At 39.0% G+C, this 22,754-nt stretch overlaps 1 protein-coding gene across 1 annotated transcript in view; it reads left to right on the top strand.

The window, feature by feature from the left end:
- cdh22 (cadherin 22) overlaps positions 1-22,754 on the top strand; it is a 219,968-nt gene that overhangs the window by 174,169 nt on the left and 23,045 nt on the right. The window contains exon 10 of the mRNA XM_004068783.5: positions 3,684-3,805. Coding sequence (XP_004068831.1) covers positions 3,684-3,805 — 122 coding nt within the window. The remainder of the gene's footprint in view (positions 1-3,683; positions 3,806-22,754) is intronic.

The following is a 22,754-nucleotide window of genomic DNA, read 5'->3' on the forward strand; positions in this document are numbered from 1 at the left end:
GTTTTTCAATAATTTTTCCTAAAAATGGTAAGTTGGATACAGGTCTGTAATTGTCCATGATCTTTGGGTCCAAGTTACTCTTCTTCAGAAGGGGCCTCACCACCGCCGTCTTACAGGCAGAGGGGAAGACCCCCGTCTGAAGAGAGCAGTTAGCTATGTTTAAAATCTCGGACTCAAAAAATTTATAAAATGTTTTAAAAAGAGAAGTAGGAATAGGGTCTAAGAGGCAGGTTGTAGTGTTTGCTTGGGAAAAAACTCCACCAAGCATCTCTGCATCAACCAGGACAAAACTCTCCAGTGTTTCCTCAGGTAAAGACAGTGCCACTGACCTGCTAGGATTAATGTTATGTACCTGTTGAAGGTTGGATCTAATAGCATTGACTTTACTCCTGAAGTGGTCAGCAAAGTCCTCACATGCAGTTTGTGAGTGAGGCATGATGGATTTATTAAAATCTTTGTTTAATAAAAAATCAATAGTCTTAAAAAGAAACCGGGGATTGTTTTTATTGTCTGTGATGAGGTTAGAAAAATAAAGTGTCCTTGCCTGTTTAACAGCGTGGTTGTACGTTTTTAGTTGATCCTTTAAAAAGTCATAGTCGACTGTTAAATTAGTTTAGTTTGAAAGACTAGATGGGTCTAGATGACCCAACTCCCAATGTTAAAGTGCCTAGGATAGAACAAGGGTTAAACTGACTGAGTTTGAATGTCTTCCTTTTTTCAAGTGGGGTCCAGGTGGGAAAATGATTCATCAGGGTTATCTTTAAACTAATTTCAAGAGCGATATGAGGATTGCGACTGAGGATTTGTTTGTGTTAAGGTCATGTCACACAGCCACTACATACATTTTGAACATTTTCCACATGTGAAATTTCCGTCTTTCATAATACATGCGTGATATACGTAACTCATAAAAGTTTCTAACATTCGGCATCCGTCGATGCCCGCAGATGTCCGTCAAGGGTTTCGGGCTACAGGTCTTTACATGAATTCTGTTTTGAGCCTTTCAAAATTTTAAATCAGGTGAGAATTATGCGGGTCATGCGCATTTTATGTTGTTTATGCACAATTATTAAGTAAAACTTATACAATTGTGAGTGATTTTTGCAAGATGCATGCACAAAATTGTGGCATTCCATGGCTGTTCCATGTATGTCCAATTGATTTTTCAGGCATGCACCACCAATGTAAAACTTTTATATCATGTATACGGTGCACATATTACATTCAAATTACATAATTAATGAACAAATCACTAATGAATTGTGTATTTACAGCGCAGTAATCACAGACAGCTCATGTTCTACATAGATTTAGGAGTTCTTTGTGTGGTTTATTTGTACTTCCGTGGTTTTAACGTTGTTCATTCATGATACATGTGTTAAACGTTTACGTACATACTACAACTTTTCTCACTTTCTCCACATATAATCCTATATGACCATTTTTCATGCATGCAATATTTGCAACATGTACATAGTGGTTGTGTGACTCAGCCTTTGCAGAAAAATGTGCATTTAATAAATTCATAATCCTTGACTGTTAGGCTTTGGGCTGATGACGTCTTATGTGCTTGTGATGAGCTTGAATTGTAGATTTATAAACCCCAGAGCGTCAACGTTGATGGTGGTTAGAGACCAGACCATAACAAAGCAGGAGGAACACAGAAATGCAAAGAAACAATAATCCATGAACTAAAAAACAATGGTAGGAGTGTAATGATTTATAAACTTATACAATGAATCAATATCTATTCCTACAGTCTAACCAGATTTATCTTTCTAAAGCAAAGTTATGAATATAATAAACCTATACCATTATAAAAATCAATTTAAAATAAATCCATTGATTACAATCGACACTAGAAAATACTATTTGAATTGAGGCATGGTAGGTTTTTCTACTAACAAAATAATGATCAAATGCATGTGATCAAGTCATCATTCCAGTCTAATGTGTGGAAACACTTTGAATTATTCAAAGACGTGACCATAAAGTGTGGTGGAATGTTCTAATAATATTCTCTTTGGATTATTTTGATGTGGAGAATTTACAATAGACTGAACTTTATGAAATTTAAATGGGATTAGATTTGACATTCATTCTTCTCGTTTGTTTGCACACATACTTATTTACACTTAATCATCTTGCAAGAAATGGGAGGAATGTGGAAAACTTCACCTGCACTGTTCAGTACCCAGGTATTTATCTCTGAGTCACATTGGTAGGATTTTTGGCTAAATATGGCCTGGATTGATTTTAGGTCAGTGAATCGGATCGTTAAAAATGAACCAAAATTGATGACAAATCAAATCAGCAACCACAAATTAGAATAGAATTGAATTGTTGTTAAGATGAACTTTTACAGCCCTAAATTCAATGCCTAATTGATAATAGTGTGTAGAGTGACGCAACAACCCAGTGTAAGTAAGGTGGATCCTCCTCATTGTAATTGCGCTTAAACTTCACTTTGTTAATTTTATGGTCATGTATGACATTGTTAAACATACTGACAGAAATGCATTTGAAACAATTCTCCAAATTTAATAAATACATATTCCCTTTTAGATGCAAATGCTTGTGTATGTACTGTATACTGACAGTATTTCTATGCAGAATTCAAATATCTGCCTTTATTTCTGAACTAATCAAATACATCCGACGCAATTCTTCTAACAGCTTGCGTCTGTGTGGATTTCTCCTCCTGTGTGTAATTGTGTGTCGCTGCATGTTGTTACGTTTTCTGTGGGGTGCCACTCCGATGTGTTAACTGGGTGATGACTGCTGTGTACACCAATTTATGCTTGTCTGTGTACTCTAATTAGCCAGGATATCAAGACCAACACTGCAAGCACCCAGATCACTCCCACATAATGTTCTCTGTCTTTTTTTCTCTGTTCCTCTTTGATACACACTTTCTTACATCGGCACGAACGTGTACTTGGAGCCAGATGCTTCTGTGTGTACTGTACATAATGTTTTTTGAGCAAAAATAACTTCTAGCTGACATTATCAAAGGCTTAAGGAATATGTTAAAAATTAAGGAAAAATCCTATTTTATTTGCTTTTTATTCCCCTTCAACTCTATTGTCTCTATTATGACTCTATTGTCATATTTATAAATGCATGAAACATCCTTACCGAATATAATATTTTGTCATAAATGCTATTTGAGCTTTTTTTTTCTTTTCGTAATTGCCTGAGCCAAGTGGATGCTCATTTTTTGCCGTCCACGTATTCTCACACCTGGCCTCTACCAGCCTCATACTGAAAAGCAGACTCGTCAGCAGAATTATAGCGGTGGCTGCACTTCTCTTTCAACTGTCAAATAGCGGCAGATAGCTGAAGTATTACTGTTTGTTGGGCCTTAATCTGAAAATGATATGCTCCAAATTGAAAATGTTTGGGTTGCAGCTACATGAGTAAATTGCAGATCTAAAATAGATGTTTGCAGTTTTGTTTCATAAAGGGAATGAGCAATTTTCCTGCTAATATTTTACTGATGAGGTGGAGTGCCTAGAATCTGACTTATTGATGCGCGCTAAGGAGTCTCAGCATTTCCGTTTCCAGACAATGATGTTACGTGACAGTTTTTACTCCACAGTTAAGGTTGATTACAAAGCATTTTCAGAATTCCGATTCGATCTGCTGGCACTCTTAATGTGTACTGTATTGTTGCATTGTAGATAACCACACAATGGCATCCTTCTCCCCCGTGAGCATCCGGATTCTGGATGTAAACGACAACCCTCCTGAACTTGCTACACCATTTGAAGCCTCAATATGTGAAGATGCCAAACCAGGCCAGGTAAGACCCAACCCCATTTTTATATCAAACCAAACAGGTAAAATAAAATATGATGCTTCATTTTGCATTCAAAATGTTGTTGTTCACCAGTTGCCATATCCCTTCAGGGGTTGCCACAGTGAATCAGCTTTGACCAGTAGTTTGGCAGAGATTTTTTGATTTGAAATGGTTTATTTCAAGCAATCAAATTGGAATAATACACAAAAACAATACAATCATCAGTTATACATTCATACAATAACTAATCAAACTTAGTATAATTAGACATAAAATTAAGTATTGCTTGAAAGGGAGTGGAAGGAAGCAAACTTATATAATCCCACTCCTGTTCTACTGTAACCATTTTAGGTTACATTTATGTTTATTTATTTTACACCAGATGCCCTTCTTGACACAACCCTGTATTGTATCCGGGCTGGGGACCGGCACAGTGAGACCCAGACGTTGGATTTCTTGTGGCTACATAGTTAGGCATTACCGTAAAGCAGGGGTCGGGAACCTTTTTGGCCAAGAGAGCCATAAATGCCACATATTTTGAAATGTAATTTCGAAAGAGCCATACAATAATGTAGTGTCCCTTCCCCACACTGAGGCACGGAGACTTAACCTCTTTTAAATTTCTTTATTCCGATTACTGCAGACCGCAACAAACGCCGTTCAATTAATTCAGCAACTCCTGAATCTCTCCCGCCGAGACGAGAGCGCTTCTCCCAACTTTATATTCCCCTGCTCCCGCTGCAGCCCTCCCATTTCCCTGATTCGGCCCATAGCTGAACCCCATTGGTCCAAACTACCTAACAACAGGCTGAGCGACAGAACTGAGGGCCAATCAGATCTCTGCTTGACGCGTTCAATGAACTCCAGAACTTTTAAGGCGGCCCAACAGCCATCCAACTCAGTCCGCGACAATTTGTTTAAAACTAAATATACAAATGAATGTGTGCATTTGATTTAATTTCAACATTTTTAAAGTACAATAAGTCTGTGGATTCTTTTTAATAACATTGTTATTCTGTTGCTAATAAATGATGAGTATTTCTCGTGGTGGTTTTGCTGATGGTCTAGTCTGGTTGATACGTTGTGAGTTTCTGCTTCATGCAGGCGTTGAGACTTAAACGTGATCGTAGGTCTGAATGTTCTGTAGATGTGACAAAGACTGCTCACATGCAGACGGGGAGCCAAACACACACTCACACGCTGCAGTGAGTGACGGGCAGCGGGTTTTACGTTTTTACAATCCCTGCGCGATTCACCTGCTGACTGTCCCCAAAACACCTCAGCCCCACCCTCGCTGTCTTCCTCACACATCCCGTCCCCGCTACTGCGCGCTCTTTCTCAGAGACGGGAGCGCGCAGTTTTAGGCACGTCAATTCACAGGTTTCCAGCTGGTACAAACTCTGTGAAATAATGGATAATAGTAACTGATAGCGCTGGCGCAGATTTCTCTCTCTAAGCACTGCTACTACTGCGCGCCTCTGGCATCGCATCGCGCCCGAGAAGGACTGGTCTAATGAAAAAAAAAAAGTATAATTAAAGATTTGTCTGCGAGCCACATGTGACCATCAAAAGAGCCATATATGGCTCGCGAGCCATAGGTTCCCGACCCCTGCCGTAAAGGGTCTTGCCCAAGAACCAGAAAAATGATTCCTAATGCTGGTAATAAATAACACACTAGCATGGATAATAAAAAAAATAAAATAAAAAAACCCCACTATCTTTCGGCACATCCCATCAGGGATCGTCTCCGCGAATCAGCTCATCGTCGCCTTTGGCAATCAAACTCTGGTTTCCTGTGTAACAGTCCAACACACAATTTCGGTCAACGATATAAAAATTGCAAAATGTAGTAATTCACATGATAAAAACATGGGATGTGTACATTTTTTTTTTTTTTTTTTTAGCTTTACAAAAATACTATTGTAAGAATGTGCACGTAGCAGAACAGACATGGCTTTTGTTTTATACCTGCTATTATGGCATGCTAATTAATGATCTTCACAGCTTTGTGAAGCTCCCAGGATGAAGCCAACTTAAGTGTCCGCTCCACAAAGGGTGATGCCAACAAATAAAGAGGAAGTACTTGACTTGGTTTACACTAACTTCAAAAAGTAAAATTGGATTTGAAAGTGCATCCAATCATAATAATGTCTTAGTGGTGAAAATGAAGCTGCACACAAGAGTTGGATTGATAAGTTGTCTAAATTAAACTCAGAACGTATATATTTACATTAAAATAGTTCTCTTCATATGCTAGTGTCTAAAAATCAAAGCCATTGAAGCAAATAATCAAATCCTGCAGGGCAAACAAAAAAGAACATCTTCCCATCATTCTTGATTCACTAATTAGCATTGCTACGTGTCTGTGGGCTTCAAGAGAAATAGATTTCTGCTTTACCCAGGCTGTCACATTGCCTACTTATCAAAAGGGTCAAGTCTTGGGCCTTTACATTTCCAGGCTCAAGCCATAACACCCCAGCTGGGATAATGAGCCTTTTCACCTTCAGATTTGTTAGGTGTCAAACAGATAATCCCATGAAAGTGCAGACTAAAGTTGTGGACTTTCAAAGGAACCGCTGTTGAACCCAGCAAGTCTAAATTCACACTGTCAGGTAAATTTCCTATTCAGCACTTTGTGCTCATCTTCAGACTTTATATCTAAGGGTGAAATCAAAAGTTCACAAAAGGCTCAAATGACTGTTGGACAAGCAGTGGTTGATCATTATTAATTTTTACACAAAAAACAATGCTGGAATGTTTTCTAAAATGGATGTCAGAAAGTGTTATTGGGACTATTTTTGGTGCTTTCTCCTCTAATGTTTATGCAAATGCTAAATCTACCATGAAAAAAGGACGCGTTTCAGGAAGTCTGCTCTTCTGCATAAATTACTGAATATCCACATTATGACCATGCATCTATTTTTTAGGTGCTTCTTTTTCTTCTTTGGATTTGCTTTTTGGAATACTATTTTAGGTCTTTGAAGTATGTTTGAATTTGAAGCCTTGTTTAACTAGTCCGTTAGAAGATAGGCTTTTGTGAGAGCATGGGCATTTCAAAGGGACTCTAGGGCCCAAGGCATAACCGGTACCGAGGACCTAGAGTCAGTTCAATACATCAATGACTCCTCAGCCACGTATTGCAAACTCTATTGGCTACAATAAAAAGTAGTTATAGAAAATAAAGAGTTGTTAACTGTGCAAAAACAGAACTGTAACTGAACAAATATGCATGTTTTAGTCATCTTTAACATCAAGTTCATATCTTTTAAAAATGTTGCTTCTTCTTTAGGACCACAGTAAAAGGTGTAACCTCTGTTCCTTGCAATTATTAATCAGTGGAGTCAGTTCCTTAATTGACAATCTTAAATATTTGAGTGCAGAAAATCTTTTGTGCTGAAAATCTTTACTTGCAGAACAGATGCCATAATACAACTGAATCTCTCTCCCCAATTTAGAATGTCAGAAGTTATATATAATTTAAGGCTAACCTTTAGCAAAAAAAAAAAAAAGAAGGAAAGAAAGAAAGAAACTGCAGAAGACAGGCAGGGGAAAGAAAAGGAAATCTAGTGTTAAAAGCAATAAATTCTTTAAATAACAATCTGCCCCAGCCACAAGCATGAGTCTATTTACTATCAAAAAACACGTTTCGCTATTGTTTTAATTTTTTTTTTTTTAGCTGTAGTAGAGTGAAAAATTAATAAACTGCCACATCTTTGAAAGAAATTGGATTAAATAACAGCTTTACTTGATGATGTGCATGTTTTTTGCCAGGAGCAAGTGAGCTACTGGCGAAGCTTACTCTGTTTAATATATTGAATCACAGAGGCTGCAGCTCCTGCTCTTGTTGCTGATGGCTGAGCAATTTTCTGCGGAAAGGTAGCGCACCGAGGGGGTTTCCTGATGTGCTCTGGTGATGTGATCTTTCAGACAGGTTTTACAAAATCCGGGGGCTTCTGAAATTGCAAAATAGCTGCAGCTTTTGACCAGGTTCTCCACAGCCCTCCACAGAGGCCACATGCCTACTTAGAAACATTGGCAACTGACTTAGATCGTTTATTCTGTCGAATCATCTCTGTGTGTGTTTGTGGTGCATAGCCTATTACAATGATAAAGTAAAAAAAATATCTTAAAGTTAATCTATGAATTTCTTTTTTTTTTTTTTGAAATAATACACTTGATTGTGAATTTCTATATTGCAGGGGTTTTCAAGCAACAACAAAATTAGGTTAAAAAGAGATTTTTATGGACCTGATTACCATGCACCAATTAAGCTGCGGGATTCTGTGAGGAAAAATCAAGACAAAGGGCACTTTTGTTTTCCTTCCAATCAAATGCATAGACAGCTCTCTCCACTGATCACCATAAAAATGGACAAAGTCATTAGAGTGTTTCATTCATCTTACACAGCCAGCCAGCAGGCCTTGAGCTGACTTAGACCCCATTATCATGGGAGGAGAAAATGAATAATTAAAACAGGAAACTTTAAAGTGGGGCTCCCATGCTGGAAGTTGCATTTACACTTGTAATGAGTCTCTGGCCTCTCCCCTCCTTGTTCTATAGATTCATAACTTCTGCTGTCACCCCCCCCCCCCCCCCCCACTACACCCTTGACTCTGCTACTCTGCCAGTCTTTGCCCCTGTAGATACTTCTCTATAGTCTCTCACTCTCACAAAGCCGTTTCCCATCTGTGAGACCCTGCTTTAACCTTGAGCTCATAATTATGCAGAGATGATTAGTCTTTTTGCAAAAAAGATGGTTCAGAGTGTTTTAAATTACAGTTCTTTGTTCCCAGTAACCAAATGATCTTGCAAAAATATTTCCCATAGCATTAATAGTTCTTATATTAAGGCAAATTTGTAAAAGGAACTACTACATGCAACATTAAAACTGCCTCGCTTTGAATTCTTCGTATCGTGAGTAAAGTTCCACTCCAATCATCTTTTGATCTACTTTCAAAGTGTTACCAGTTGTCTTTTTAATTATAATATGTTTATGCTGTGTTTAGCCAAAATCAAAGAACCTGTCACTTTCGAGGATATAGTTTCTGCAGAGCAGCACTAGTTCATTAAAAATTCACCTTTCAGTTGTTGACAGGACTGTTAGTGTGAAGTAAGCCTGCCCCTACTTCCTGTCATCCATCTACTTTACTCTCTCCTGCTAGCTTGCAGCCTCTCAGAGTCCCAACCTAACATTAGCAGTGCAAGCGAGCTTTTGGTTTGGTGTTGTAGGCTCTACGTCACACCTACAATCTTTTATAAACTACATTTTTGCATCTACTCCTGATTCACAACAATTTGAAAGAAATACTCAAAAATGCCATTTTAAGCTTAATTTGCTTCATATTTGTCCTCTATCGTGAGAAAATGCCACCAGAAAATGTTAAAAACACCAAAAACACCATTTCCATTGGTAATCCACCCCATACATGGTGCAATCCTTTTATGTTTATATGTTTTTCACTTTTGGATTTTTGCTGACTAAAGAACTGTTTCTAAAGACCCACTGTCTTTAGAAACAGTTCTTTAGTCAGCAAAAATCCAAAAGTGAAAAACATATAAACATAAAAGGATTGCACCATGTATGGGGTGGATTACCTATAAACCAACAAGATAGAGAAGCCCAACCAATAGAATTCTGTGTGATCACAACATTAGGGAGAAATAACAGGAGAAGCTCGACTGAACTGCTCTAAAGGGTGATTTTATTATTTATCAATTTTTCTATATTTCCAAAATTGTATGCTGGTCTACAACCTTTTTAATCCACAGTGTTGGAGGTATATACAGTCAAGATTTTTTCAAGGGTGCTTTTTTTATTTATGTCATTTCCTATAATAAATGCACAAACCAAAGATCATCTTTTCCTAACAGTTGTACCTGCTATCATGTATAAATATATCATTGGAACAAACCTCCCCATTGGTGAGAAATTCTACGGTGCTTTAACCTGTAATATTAATACACACAGCATCCAAAACTGCAGGGGATCTGTTGATTTAAAAAGCTGAATCCTAACACACTCAAGCGCTTTGATGTCTGCCTGTACTAAAGATACACTTAGTTATTTAGTAAAATAAGCTGCCAAACAGAGAACCCAGAGGTTTCTGCATCAGTTGACAGATGTTTTTCATAAAAAGAGCATTTTTTTTTCTTGCACTTCCCTAGAATGTTGTTTTATCAATTCAGAATACTGGAAATGCTAAACATACTCATTAATAGATTTAAATCTGTTCATTTTTATTTCTACCTTTAAGCTTTGCTTATGTTTAAATGTTTAAAGACCCACTCCAATGAATATCATGTTTTTGGTGTTTTTAACATCTTCTTGCAGCATTTTTCCAATGATGGAGGACTTTCATGTAGAAGATTAAGCTTAAAACTGTGTTTCTGAGTATGTCTTTGTCCAAATTGTGGTGAACCAGGTGCAAAATTTAGTGCCAAAACTGTATAAACTGTACAGCAGGATAACTCTGACATTGCTAATGACTGCTAATTTTACCCTGGGATTGTGAGGAGATGTAAACTAGTGCTCTTAGAAAATGACAGTGATTTGGCCAAAAAATTATATATAATTATCATTAAATTACTACTTTGAAAATAAATTAATGTATGACTGGAATGGTACTTTAACTGATTGAAAAAGAAAGTGAATTTTGATAGTTCTTTCTTAAAAGATTTTTATTTCTTTTTTAACTTGTCCTGTCCAACAGCTGAGTGAACAGATAAAAGCTGAAGGACATATTTCACTGTTACAAAAGGGGGTTAAGAATCTTCTGACACACAAGGTTCATATTTGTATAAACCCCTTTTGTATATGAGGCTAAACTATATCCATATTAATTACGTTTGTTTGACTGGAGGAAAAAAATTGGTGCTTGATGCAATTTTCTACCCATTTTTCCTTAATTTTAGACAAAAGTAACAACGTTTTGTTTGACGATTTTACTGAAAATAATCCACTTGTCTTACATGCCAGATAAAACAGAGTAGAGACTGACCTAAGTAAACAGTAATTTTATAACCAGACTATTCAGTGAGGCTGTGGGAGGAACAACAAAGTGATTTTATGCATCCCTTTCAAATAAATGCATTTGTTGTGTTTACCCAAAAATGCGCGGACACATTATTTGCTGTGAAATAAAAGCATGCATTCACACACCCACACATTTCCTTCTTAAAAAACCTTCACTCTTGATTTTTCAGATGCAAGCATGCTTTACAGAGCTAACGAGAGGCTCCCTAATGGGTCTTGTTTGTGGTACCACCAAGTCTTGATCATGGAATGTCAGCCCTACAGTTCTGCTCTGGGTTAGTAAAATCAGTTTGCCAAAGATTTTTAACTAGAGCAGAGAGTGACAGTGCATATTTTTTTTTTTATTTAGAAGATGTATTCATTTGGATATAGAGTATAGTGTTTAGTGAAAAACACGTAATAACTGTGTAATATTGGCTAATTTTCTTAGTGACACAGTTCATACCAAAGTCATGGGTTGAAGAGGAACCTTTCACTTTTTAAGTACACATACACGCAAAGTACATTTTTAAACATTAGCCAGCATTAGTTATTTTTTCTTGTACTTGTTATTAAGGGGAGAAACAGAGAGATTCATCCAAATGGTTTTGTCTTATTTTTAAGTTAAAAAAAAAACCTGCTGCAATATGCTTAAGAAAAACATTAAAAGTCTGAACAGGCCTACTTATCATTGATTCATATTTGTAAGTAATTAATGTACAAAAGAATAATAAATAACACATTAAACCACAATTTGTTTTAAATATCATCCAGTAATGCAGCAGTTCAATGCTAGATCACTACAGTTCAGTGTAAACAGCGGCTCAGAGGCTTTCTAAGTAATACCCTTTAAGTAAACTATGACCAGTCAGCTGAAGGTTAATTGAGTTGGTCCTCTCTTTTGTTCCTAGGAGCATTTGTCTAAATATCAGTAATATATTTGTAAGCTTTTATTCGGCCTGAATTTGTGCTAACAACTCTTTTTTTTTTGGTGGGGGGTGGGGGGCTAGTATTAAAGAAAACTGCAACGAAAGCATTGAAAGTATCGATTTCATCATCTAGTATCAATATTTCCGCTTGGTATTGATACCCAAATTCATAATTTCCACAGATTTTGCTCCATTTTTATGTCTTCAGCACTCATTGAACAAGATGTATAATCAGAAACTAAACTGCCAACCAAAGTAGTGACCAAAGTAGTCGAACTCTGAAGCATTTCGGGACACATGAGAAGCAAAATAGATCACCTTTTGAGCTTGACTGAGTAGCAATTTTGTACTTTTTACTTTGTTTTAGTGCACAAAGCTGAGAAAGTGGTTTAAATACTCTGGTTTCAGTGATTTAAAGTTTATTATCTTTTCTTAATTGTCTCATTATAAAGCTAAATGTTAAAATCATTTATATGTTAGCTTTTTATTTTAAGTTATAAGGAATTTATCTTTACTAATAATAGTTACCAGAGAAGGAGAGATCAACTTGCAGATGGGTCAAGATAAAGTCAAGATTATTAAATTATTCTTTGTATTAAACACACTGTCATGGTTTGAGTTTGTTGTGTCTTGTTTTTCATTTTAGTTCTTGTTCTGTCTTGTTTGGTTCTGTTTCCTGTTTTATTTTGAAAGGTTTCCTGTCTTGTCTTGTTTCTTGAGCTTTACTTCCTTTGGTCCCCATCTGCCCTGATCGTGTTCACCTGTGTCTTGTCTGCCCTGTCTGTATTTAAGTCTTGTCTCTGCCTTCCTCCTGTGCTGGTCCATTAGCTTTGTCATGGTGTCTTTGTCATCCTGTCTTCACGCCTTGTTCCATGTTTCAAGCCACGCCAACGTAATTTTTGTTTGTTTTGTAATCCTGCTCTGCAGCGCTTTTTGTTATAATTAAACCCTTTGCCCTTGAACCACGTGCCTCCGCCTCTGCATTTGGGTCCTTACCTGCTCTCGAGCCCCCACACCTTGACACACACCTTATAGATGCTTTGCTACATCGCCCGCATTGACTTCACCAGGGTCCTATTTTTGAGCCAAGCCTGGTCTTGTGGGTATGTGCCTGGTGCCCAGGGTCCCTCTCACCTTGGAAAGGCCTAAATGAAATTGTTTTCCATTTGGCTCACCACTTAAATGAAGGATCACAAGGACCTGATGCTGTGCAATCAATCCAGAGATGGAATCCAACCATTGGTTCATGGAATGTCACCTTACCGAGTTGGAACTTGTGCAGAAGGCTAAGCAGGAAGATAGTTATTCAGGTGAGGTTCACCCAGGTGGATACCTTTCACAGGCACAAATGTAGTCAAAAAGTTCCTTGGTGGCAATGGCCCTAAGCATTTAATGTCTCTGACATACTGTATGTTTGTGTCTGTGTGGCAACTGGAGACACTGCCTCAGTACTGGGAGACTGGGGTGGTGGTCCTTCTTTTCAATGATGTGGGCTCCAGGATCTGCTCTAACAACAGGGTAATCACACTCCTCCCTGGGAAAGTTTACTCCAGAGTACTGTAGAGGAGAATTTAGTTGATGGTCAAACCACTGATGCAGGAGAAACTGTACTGTTTTTGTCACAGGCTTGACAGTTACACCCACACCTTTCACAGAGTGGTTGATGGTTTATTGGAGTTTACCCATCCAATCCACATGTGCTTTGTGGTTTCTGTTCTGTTCAATCTAGTTCCATGTTCCGGTAGTATTCTATGGGAGGTACTATGGGCAACCAGAGCAGGAATTTGGTTTAGACTACGAGCAGTAACTCCTGATGGTTCCCAGTAGATGTTTGACTCTGGAGGGGATACTCTTTGTCATAACTTACTGTATGTTCATCATTATTATGAACAGAATTTCTTGGAACAGCCAAGGTCTGGAAGTAATCTGGGGTCAATAATCCATGTCTGGTTTTTGCTGTTGATGTTTTTCTGTTGGCTTCATCAAACCAATCATCGAGCTTCAATGAGCACTGGGACGGTTTGCAGTTGAGTTTGAAGCAGCTTAAATGAAAATGAGCTTTTCTAAATCAGAAGAAGCCCTGGCTCCTGACCGGAAAAAAGGTGTACTTTCTGGATAGGTGGAGAGCTCCTGCCTCAAGTAGAGGAGTTCTAGTACCTTTGATTGTTAATGAGTGAGGGGAAAAAAGTGTGGGATTGACGATACAGCAATAGAGTGGCTGTACTGGTCTGTTGTAGTGAAGAAGTTGTTAAGCTGAAAGGAAAAGGTCTTACTTTATTGGTCAATCTGTGTTTCGACCTTCACATTTGGACATCGGTGAGGGTACCTATGGATCATGACTGAAAGGAGAAGATCCCAGATACAAATGGCTATAGTGAGTTTTCTATATGGTGGCTGGGCACTTCATTAGAGTTGGGGTGTAACGTTTTGTCACCTGGGATGAGTTTGGACTAGAGTCGGTGCTCCTCCACATTGACAGAGGCCAGTTGAGATTGCTTGGTAAAGGACCCTGGGGAAGATCCAGGACATGCCAGAGGGACTGCGTCTCTCGGCTGGCCTGGTAGTGCCTGGGGGTCCTCTTGGCAGAAATGGAGGACCTTTCTTTGGAGAGGGAGGTCTGGGGGTCTTTGTTCAGGTTGCTCCCCGCATGACCTGCCTCTGGATAAAAAGAATGAGGAAGAGAAATAAATGGAAAAGTTGATACATTTATTAAAGCCAGCAGTGCAGTAACCGATGACAGTTGATGTTTCTGAAAGATTTATCCCAATATGAATAAACTGGTATCAGATATTACACACTCAATATTTGGTCTGATCACCATGTTTTACCCGACCAATCAGTTTCCTTAATAGCTCACTAACTGACTGTACACGTCACAAACAAATATTCCCTGAATTAATAAAGATTTGGAAAAGTGCTGATAATTTCAATAACTAATAACTAATAACTTAACATGTACATGACTTTTTCATTTCTCATTAAAAAATTTGAAAAAGGCTTTTAAAGTTCCACAAACATAAAACTTGAAGTACTTTAGCCCTTTGAAAAGAAATTCATTGATTTTCCTTTTCCAGACTCATATTTAGAAGTGAACATACCTGAAGGGACTTCTTTCAAACATAAACCAGTTAAAGACATTTATTTCTAGCTTTCCGAGATTGTACTGCCTATGTTAAGGTGGACTTTTAATGATTAAAGGAATTGGTAACTGACCTTTTCAAAATAAAATTCTAAAAAGGTACATATCAGTACAAAATTTGGAAGTTTTTTTTCTTTCTATTTGATATGTAATCTTTTTAAAATTATTTTAAACACTGTGGATCAGATTTTTGAGTCAAATATAATGTTGATAAAACCATTACTATTTATGTTATGCTGTCAAGAAGAGATTGCCGCTGTACATGCATGCAAAAACACATCAAAGTGTTTTAAAAAGGTTTTACCACCTATTTTAAATCCATTTATCCACAGAAGACTTTGTCTTTTAAGTTTGTTTTCATCAAATAATCAAATATGGTGTAAACGATTTATATTTTATCCTGGTACAATCTTTTCCTTTATTTTTTTTTTTTTTTCTCTTTTTCTCTTGGTACAATCATTTCCAATAAAACTACCATATGAACTTGTCAGAACTTTATTAATGTTAGAACGGTTTGAGAATCTTCTGCTTGCTAACCCATTTTTGCTGTCCCTATCTGACTGAAAACAGACGCATGCATATATGCCATGTGCCATGTGCACGAGGAGAACAAAAAAGGCAGGGTGGACAGGCAAATACTAAGTATTGCCTGGAGTAACAGAGGCTTGTCAGTTTCGCAGTGCCATCTCACAGCTGGTTGAGTGGGTCATTCCGACAGATCACCTCCGTTTAGCCACTGCACCGCCAACCTCCAAACCCCTTGGGAGAAACAGCTAAATGCAAAGTCTGTCTGACACACACACACACACACACAGTCCACGTGATTATGAATGCAAGAGATTCAACCACAAGTACGGAATCAAAGAAAGAATAAAAATAAAATAAAAATAGCTCACAAATTAAAAATGTAAGTTTACCCAAAGGCCAAGCAAAAAAATAAGGTAAAAAAAATATGAAGAACTAGAAAAACGGGTAATGTGCAGGAAACTAGGGGCCGAATTTACTCAATGTTTTCTTGAGGGAAAATCTAGAAATTTATAGGACACACAAAAGCATTTAGCACCTGATTGACTACTTAATGAATATGTCTGTTAAATTGGTAAATAAACGCATATTTGCATTTTTGCCTTTGAACAGGCAATGTGGGCTTTAAAAAGCAAAAAATGGCAAGGATAAGTTGCAGATAGATCAAGGTTTTTCCACTAAAGTGATTTATCATAAATCAAAGAGCATTGCAGTTGCTTTGTGACAACATTAAGCACAATATATTACAGTCAAAAGGCTGCAGTCGTTGCAGTCATTAGGAGGAGGAGAATTTGTAAACACCTCTATGATCTTACCAACTCGAGTAAATAATTTAAGAAAAATGACTACCATATTTTCCGCTCTATAGGGTGGAAAATACTAAGGTGGATTATAATGTGGACTGTCACTGAATGGTTTAACTTAGAACTAATACCATATTTAAAGCGATCTGGATAATAAGGCGCACTGCTGGGTTTTAAAAATACAAAGCTTTTAAGTGTGCCTTATAGTGAATGTGCTAAGATTATTGAGATGTGTTATTCTTGTTTAACCAGCTATATAGCCTGTGAACTCTATACCAAATACATGCAGCATTTACAATTTCCTCTTTCACTAAGAGTTAAATCGAGTTAAATGTCCATTGTATTTTTTGGTTCTGTTTCTAAACTTTCTTTGGCAAAACTATCTCACAACTAAAGCCTCTCTTGATGTCTGCTGTTACCAGTTGCACAAGTTCTCTTAGTGGATGACTTATACATTTTCATTAAGGATATTAAGAAATTTATTTTTCTGGGTGTGCAACCTGATTATGTTTTGGTTGTGATTTGCACTGTTTGTACTGTTAACTAGGGGTGGGCGGATCAATCTGAGCTCCTGCCTATAGTATCAATACCAAGCGGAAATATTGATACTAGAGTGATGAGATCGATACTTTCAATACTTTCGTTGCAGTTTTCTTTAATACTAGCAGTAAAGAGCTTGGATTTACTTAAAAAGTTCATGGGACCACAGCACCTTCCTGTCTCCAGCGTTGCCAGATTGGGCAAAAAACAGCGCATTTTGAGCAAAAACCCACCCAATTTGAGCAGAAAACTGCCCAATCTGACACCACTGTGTCTGTGTAAACAGCGCACACACCTTTCCTGCTGCTCACACCTTGTCCCTCCCCTCCCTGCTTGATCGGCCAGCGGAGAGATTCATGCTGTGGGACCTCTTGTGGTGCCTGCTGTGCAGTGCCCAAGGCATCCAGTTCCTACCAGAAAGCATTTCCATCCAGTTGTTGGTCACATGGCTCATTTGATTGTTTCCATTGCAGTTTTGCGAATTTTGTCAATTTCGATGCGACTCAAAAACCACGTCCTCCAAGCTCAAAAACCTTTTTTTTTCAAAACATGCACGTTTTTTCTATTTATTTTTTTATTGATGTGTTTTTGTTACGCAAACTTAGTGACAGCTGTAGTACTCGACTGGCAACATATTTTTTCTTTCTTGTGTGAAACTTCTTGCTTTTTGTTTACTTTTTTTCACTGCTTTCTAATTTTGGATTGTAATTAGTTTGTGTTTTGTAATTTTAAGGCAATTCCTTCACTTATACATGTTATGTATGTCAAACATGAAGCGGTTCTTGCATAAAACAATAACAATGCATGTTTAAACAGAAAAATCCTATCAACTATATTGATCTTAGTTTAGAAAAGGCTAAATTTGACCTGCATTTTGTATTTTGTAACCCCCGTTACAAATACACTCAGTAATAATAGAGCATTTTACAATGATATAAAAAGGTCAATAAATATTAATAAACAACATGATAAAAACAGCTAAAAGTTGTGAGGATAAAAATATAAATAGTATTAACATTAATAATTTATAGGTTTTATTACTATTTTTGTTTAAAAAGAGAAATTGTTTTTGTTGTCGATAAAGTTTAAAGTTTTTCAAGAGCCCTCCCCAACCTGTGCGTTGCGTAGCGGAGAGATAGGCCTGTTTAGGGCAGAGACAGCAAGCACGCGCAGCAGAGTAGCCATTAGCTGAAAAACTACGGTGAAAAACTAAAATAACGGTGCAAACCTGTTGTCTAGCCAGACCGGAAGAGGGGTGTGAGCCAAATAAGATTTTATGCCATTACCAGACGAGTTTTGGCCAGGTTTTTGAGTCCCCCCGAGAGTAATTGGGAGACGGTTCCGGACCGGATCGTTCTGGACTTCTCCTGATCCATGGATGGCGAGCCTACCCAAGGAGCACGATAATCCGGACTGCCTGTAGAGCATCACGTGGTCCTTTACTTTTCCTCACTACTACAAAATCTCTGCCAAGGTCGCGGTAGGAGATTGAACACTAACTGTGGATCCAATATACTTTAAAGGAGCACTACCAAAACTGGATACGTCTGCTAACAAACTTTAAAGGATTTTGCTAAGCAATTGGACATTTAGAAAAACAGTTCTTTGTTTGCTTTGCATATTGAATTGTCTTTTGTTTGATATCTGATATTTTGTAACTTTAAAGGATACTTTTGGTGTAAATTTAAAGTGACAAAACTGATTTACAAAAAAAAAGTGAAAAGGGTAAATATAGTAAACTCAAAAGAGAGCTTAAACTAAATTTAAGTTAAATAAATTCAGTTCTTTAACTAAAATCCCTTTAAACCAAATGACCGGTCATCTTTAAGAAAAATAGATTGAAACTGAAATTAACTTGAACAAAACCTTTTATTTGAACTTTACCAGAAAAAGTAAAGGAAAAAAAACAACATAAAGGGTGTTGAAAAGGTGTCTTAACATTACTTAAGAACCAAATTTGTATGTTTATTGTTGTTTGTCAATTGTTCAGTAAACTGCCGGCTTTTTCCATTCTACCTTTTTATTGACTCTTGGCTCTTTTATTCAATACACACCACTCCGTGCGAACCTATATTTGGTCCAGTAGCCTGACTACCTCTGCCTAATAGCATAGGTGCTACAAATTCTTGGCGAGCCAGCCAGGAGTGGTTCGTAAATAATTTTCAGAGCTCAAATTTGACTAAGAACTGAACAAAAAATGGAAGCCGTGCAACGAAGTAATGTTAAGATACCGAACTCACTTCTTATTACTGGTTTAACTGACACTGAATCTGATGAAGAGCTTTTTGACTTCCTCAAACAATATGGGTCCATTCAGACAATGGTACCTGTAGATCCCCCGTGTCCAGAAAAGGGCAAGCAGTCCTTTCTTGAGTACGCGTCCAGTGCACCAGTCCAGGCATTATCTAGCTTACTGCCATACAGATTCTCACCCAAGAACAAACCTGACATACTTTACCTTGTCGAAGCATTAAGCTCAGTTTACAGCCCCGTAGTTAGCAAGACAGCTACTCAGACTTACCTGACTGAACTGAGAGACATTGCAAGACTGACAGGTAAAGACTTTGCAGACTTACTGAGAGACGAACTTTCCTCTATAAGCCAAGTAGTTAACCCTGACGAAAATGACTCAGGTGACCGCCAGGACTCACCCCAAGTCCCTGACACGAATGCTCCTCTCAGTCCTCTGCAAGAGAACCCACCAACTCTTGAACCAGTCCACCCACTGATCCAAGCTCCAGTTGAGAATCCCCCACGAGTGCAAGACAGTGTTAAGACACCCACCCTCAAAACTGAAGACTTCAATGCTCAGATGAACACTCCTTTCAGATTGAGACCCTTTTCAGGGCGCTGTCCCCACCCAAACAACGAAGTCGACTATGAGAGCTGGCGCTCGAGTGTGGAACTCCTTTTAAGAGACCCCAGACAGCCTGATTCATGCAAATCCAGGAGGCTCTTGGAAAGTCTCTCTTCACCTGCTGTCGATCTGGTAAAGCACATACCTACAGAGTCACCTCCTTCCACCTACTTGAAAATACTCGACTCTGCCTTCGGTACGGTTGAAGATGGAGACGACCTCTTTGCCAAATACTTGAACACTGTGCAGAATAATGGTGAGGCACCATCGTCTTACCTCCAGCGTCTTCAAGTCATGCTGAACACCACGTTCATAAGAGGTGGTGTTCCTGCTGGTGAACTAGACAAGCAGCTGTTAAAGCAGTTCATAAGAGGCTGTTGGGACAATGAGCTAATAGCAGAGCTCCAACTCGAACAGAAAAGGCAAATTCCACCTAACTTTTCCGAACTCCTTCTCATGCTCCGGACTGCTGAGAAAAGGCGCACAGCGAAAATGTCGCGCATGAAACAGCACTTGAATACAACAAAACCAAAAGTGTTTTCCAACTACCAAGGCGCTCAGTCCCAAAGTCCAGAGCGAGATACATCAAAAACTGTTGACCCCCTTTCTGAAATACAAGACCTCAAGAAGCAGATCGCCAATCTGCAGTCCCATCTTGCATCTCTAAAGAACAAAAAAGACTCAAACAGTAAAGTCAAGTCAAAATCCACAAACTCGACCAAGACAAAAGTCCCCCCTGAAAGTTTCAAAACTCCAAAGCCACAGCCTTCAGAACAAAAATCAGAACCTCATCCAAGAAATCGTCCAAAGCCCTGGTACTGCTTCAGATGTGGGGAGGACGAGCACATCAAGCCCCAGTGTGAAAATGAGCCAAACTCTCCCCTAGTTGCTGAAAAAAGGAAACTCTTAAGAGACAAGCAGATGGCATGGGACAAAGTGAATGGACAAGAACCTACTTTTTTAAACTAAAGAGGGCTCCAGTTGTGGGACAAATTGGAGCTGAGCCAAAGACAAAGAGTCCCAAGGAAAAGAAACGCGTCTTGAACTTCCACACACAAGCTGAAATGTCACTTTCTCTTCCAAAAGGTCTTGTTGGAGCGAAGTGCACTGCCCAAGTAGCCATTGACGATCATGTGTGCAGCTGTCTATTAGACACGGGCTCGCAAGTAACGACGATCTCCCAATCCTTCTACGAAGAAAAACTGTCTCACTTACCTGTCCACAGCTTAAACGACCTGCTGGAGGTAGAAGGAGCGAACGGCCAGAATGTCCCCTACCTTGGCTTTATCGAAACTGCCATCACGTTCCCCAAGAGTTCATTGGGTGCGGACATTGAAGTGCCAACACTAGCCCTGATCGTTCCCAACTTAAGCTCCAACTCACCTTCGCTGCTGATAGGTACTAACACCTTGGACATCTTGTATGAGCAGTACGGATTGGTTGTAGATTCCAAAGAAAAACATTCAGTTCCATATGGGTACAAAGTCGTTCTCAAAACACTTGCAGCCAGAAAAAAACACTCCGTTAATTCAGGCTTGGGTGAAGTCAGACTCCACAGTACTGATTGTGAAACTATTGGAGCTGGACAAACAAAAGTTTTGGAAGGATCGATAACTCGCAGAGTACCAGAAACTGGAAAATGGGTGACTGTTGAGGCGCCAACAACCACCTCTTTACCTGGTGGCCTTTTTGTCGAAGATGGGTTAGCAACCCTCCCATCCAAGTTCCCTCGCTGCATACCAGTCATCCTCAAGAACGAATCTGATCATGCCATCACACTCACCCCAAAGACAATCATTGCAGAGATTCATGCTATCCAAAGTGTCCAGCCTGCAAACAATAAAACAGTGAATCCAAAATCTGAGAACAAGTCAAATCTCCAGTTTGATTTTGGTGATTCCCCCATCTCTAGTGAGTGGAAACAAAGAATAACAGACAAGTTAAACTCAATGCCAGAGGTATTTGCCCAACACGAGCTTGACTTTGGTCGTACTGGAAAAATCAAGCACCACATCACTCTCAGCGACCCTACACCTTTCAAACACAGGGCCAGGCCGATACATCCGCAAGACTTGGAGGCAGTACGCAACCACTTGCAACAGCTCCTCGATGCCGGAGTCATTCGCGAGTCTGAATCTCCCTTTTCGTCCCCGATTGTAGTCGTTCGCAAGAAAAATGGAGATGTCAGATTATGCATTGACTACAGAAAGTTAAATCTGCAGACTGTAAAAGACTCGTACGCCTTACCCAATCTCGAGGAGTCTTTCTCGGCTTTAAGTGGATCACACTGGTTTTCGGTCTTAGACCTAAAATCAGGCTTCTATCAGATAGAAATGGAGGAGGCCGATAAACAGAAAACTGCCTTCGTCTGCCCCCTCGGTTTCTTTGAGTTTAATAGAATGCCTCAAGGAATCACAAATGCCCCCAGCACGTTCATGGAGCGTTGCGTGGGAGAGCTCAACCTGAAACAAGCCCTTGTGTTCCTTGACGACCTAATAGTGTTCTCTTCAACCTTGGAGGAACACGAAGAACGCCTCTTGCAAGTCCTGGGTCGTTTGAAAGAGTATGGTTTAAAACTGTCGCCACAAAAGTGCAGGTTTTTCCAGAGCTCCGTAAAGTACCTTGGCCACATCATCTCAGAAAAAGGAATCGAGACTGATCCTGAGAAAATCTCGTCACTCAAAACCTGGCCAAAACCAAACACTTTGAAGGAATTGCGGACATTCTTAGGATTCTGTGGATACTATCGCAGATTCATAAAGGATTATTCAAAGATCATGCGACCTCTCAACCAACTCACAAGCGGATATCCACCTCTGCATAAAAAGACAAGTGCCAAAGCCGGCACAGCCCAATATCATAACCCCAAAGATCCTTTTGGAGCAAGATGGAATGTGGACTGTCAAACAGCATTTGACGAAATCATCGAAAAATTGACAAGTGCCCCAGTGCTCGGGTTTGCCGACCCTACTCTTCCCTTTACCTTGCACACAGACGCAAGCACTTCAGGGTTGGGGGCAGCCCTCTACCAAACACAAGAAGGTCAGAAACGTGTGATCGCCTTCGCAAGCCGCGGGTTGTCAAAGTGTGAAGCTAAGTACCCTGCACACAAGTTAGAGTTTCTCGCTCTAAAATGGGCAGTTACCG

This window comes from Oryzias latipes, chromosome 5 (genome assembly GCF_053564925.1).
Source record: "Oryzias latipes strain Hd-rR chromosome 5, Olatipes_Hd-rR_3.1".
Lineage (NCBI taxonomy): Eukaryota > Metazoa > Chordata > Actinopteri > Beloniformes > Adrianichthyidae > Oryzias > Oryzias latipes.